The sequence below is a fragment of the Perkinsus marinus genome (assembly GCF_000006405.1).
Source record: "Perkinsus marinus ATCC 50983 genomic scaffold scf_1104296977960, whole genome shotgun sequence".
In the NCBI taxonomy this organism is placed as follows: domain Eukaryota; phylum Perkinsozoa; order Perkinsida; family Perkinsidae; genus Perkinsus; species Perkinsus marinus.
Window position 1 is genome coordinate 1 of NW_003199988.1, and position 1,580 is coordinate 1,580.

At 57.2% G+C, this 1,580-nt stretch overlaps 1 protein-coding gene across 1 annotated transcript; it reads right to left on the reverse strand.

The window, feature by feature from the left end:
- Positions 1 to 220: 220 nt before the first annotated feature.
- Pmar_PMAR001336 (hypothetical protein) lies at positions 221 to 1,052 on the reverse strand (the record flags this gene model as incomplete). Its single annotated transcript, XM_002764343.1, has 1 exon — positions 221 to 1,052. A coding segment is annotated over one exon (832 nt), but the record flags the coding sequence as incomplete, so codon positions are not given.
- Positions 1,053 to 1,580: the final 528 nt, after the last annotated feature.

Here is a 1,580-nt window from a genome sequence, read left to right on the forward strand (position 1 = left end):
TTGCGACCAAAGCGACAATTACCACGGCTGTACTGCCTGCAGACTTCAGTCTGTCTCGGGCGATTTGTAGAGGCATGGGAGTGTGAGCTTCTTGAGCTATGACCACCCGGGTGGAAGGATTTATTGAGAGCTATTGAAGCTCGCCCGTTCTGCCTGTGCTTGGACAGGATATCTTGGTGGCCATCAGTTAGTTGCTTGCCCCACGCATCGTCAGAACTACCCATCGACAGTTCGGCGCGAACTTCAGCGTCAGCCGCTTGCATACAGGAGACACCCGTACAGCGTCCTAGCTCAGCTATTCTGGCGGTGTACAACAAGACTTCGGTGGGGGTCATCTGGCCGAGCAGGCAAGCCGATAAGCCCCACCTGGACAGGCGCAAGAAGAAGTCGGCCGCTTGGCAGGTAGCGTCATCAGAGGGCTTGTGATCTTCGTCGCCCAGTCGGGAGGTACCCGTAGTCTTGTCGAGTAGAAATGTATGAGTAGATCCCGTACGGGTCACTATCGAAGCACCGTCACAGGCGGATAGGGGGACCATTCTCCGCACACGCATCTTCGCCAAGGTGGCTGGCTTCACCACGAAGCGCCCTGCCACGCGAGTGCCATACTTTTCTTGAAACTGGCGTTGTCGAAGCAGTAGGACCTCTTCGTCAAAATCCTCTAACTGTTCATCTCTCTTCCTCTTGGGAGCTCGTTCACCGTCGCTTTTCGTGAGCGCATAAATTCGAGCAAGGGCTCGCAACACCACCAGGTTAGCTTCATCGGTGAGATCCCGGGCAAGTGTCTTGCACACGGACTTATCCAAGTCTTGGAGTAGTATTCCATTCGTCACCCCATTTTTGGTGAGGCACGCTGCAACGTCCTTTTGCGCAGCCAGGCTCGCATTGTTGCGTAGGAAGTCCGCAGCTTTGAGTGGGAGGCTGGCCAGGAGCTCGGCGGCGGCCTCGGCGAGTTCATCATGCTCAACATCCCCAACCTCTTGATCTTGTTCCGCAGCGACCATTGCCTCCGCATCCACACGAGCAGCCTCGTCGGGTTGGACGATTCCGGCCATGATTGGCAAACAAAGGGGGGGCAAATATTCTGAGGGCGACACATTCCCCTCCGCAACTCAACAGAGTGATATTGAACTGAGAGACGCTCCTTCACCGGAGGGAGTTCAGCTCATGTCGCGCTTGCGATCAAAGGCTTTGCTTAAGCCGTTTGGACCAAAGTCCTCTCCGGCAGCTTCTATCCCTCCCATGCGAGCACCAGTGTACTCTTGGCAGTGGTCGCCTCCCCGCATGCCATAAGGGTGCTGGGGTAGGCGAGTCCTACCAACGTTTCACTGTTGCCGAGCTGGCGCTGCTCAGCTCGACTCGGAACACAGGTCGTGCAACCGACGCAGTGGCTCCCCGTGGAGCTTGAGTCGGAGACCTGTCCGAGACGCATGAGCCGAGGGACGGCGCTCAATGTCTTCGAGAGGGGCTCTCGCGGGAAGAGGCTTCTCTCAGAGATGCGTGCTTGCCAAAAGGCTTGACATTGTGGCGTTGGCGGCAGTGTGATGGCTGTGCCGGAAGCTGGGCGGAGCTGGCGACATGAG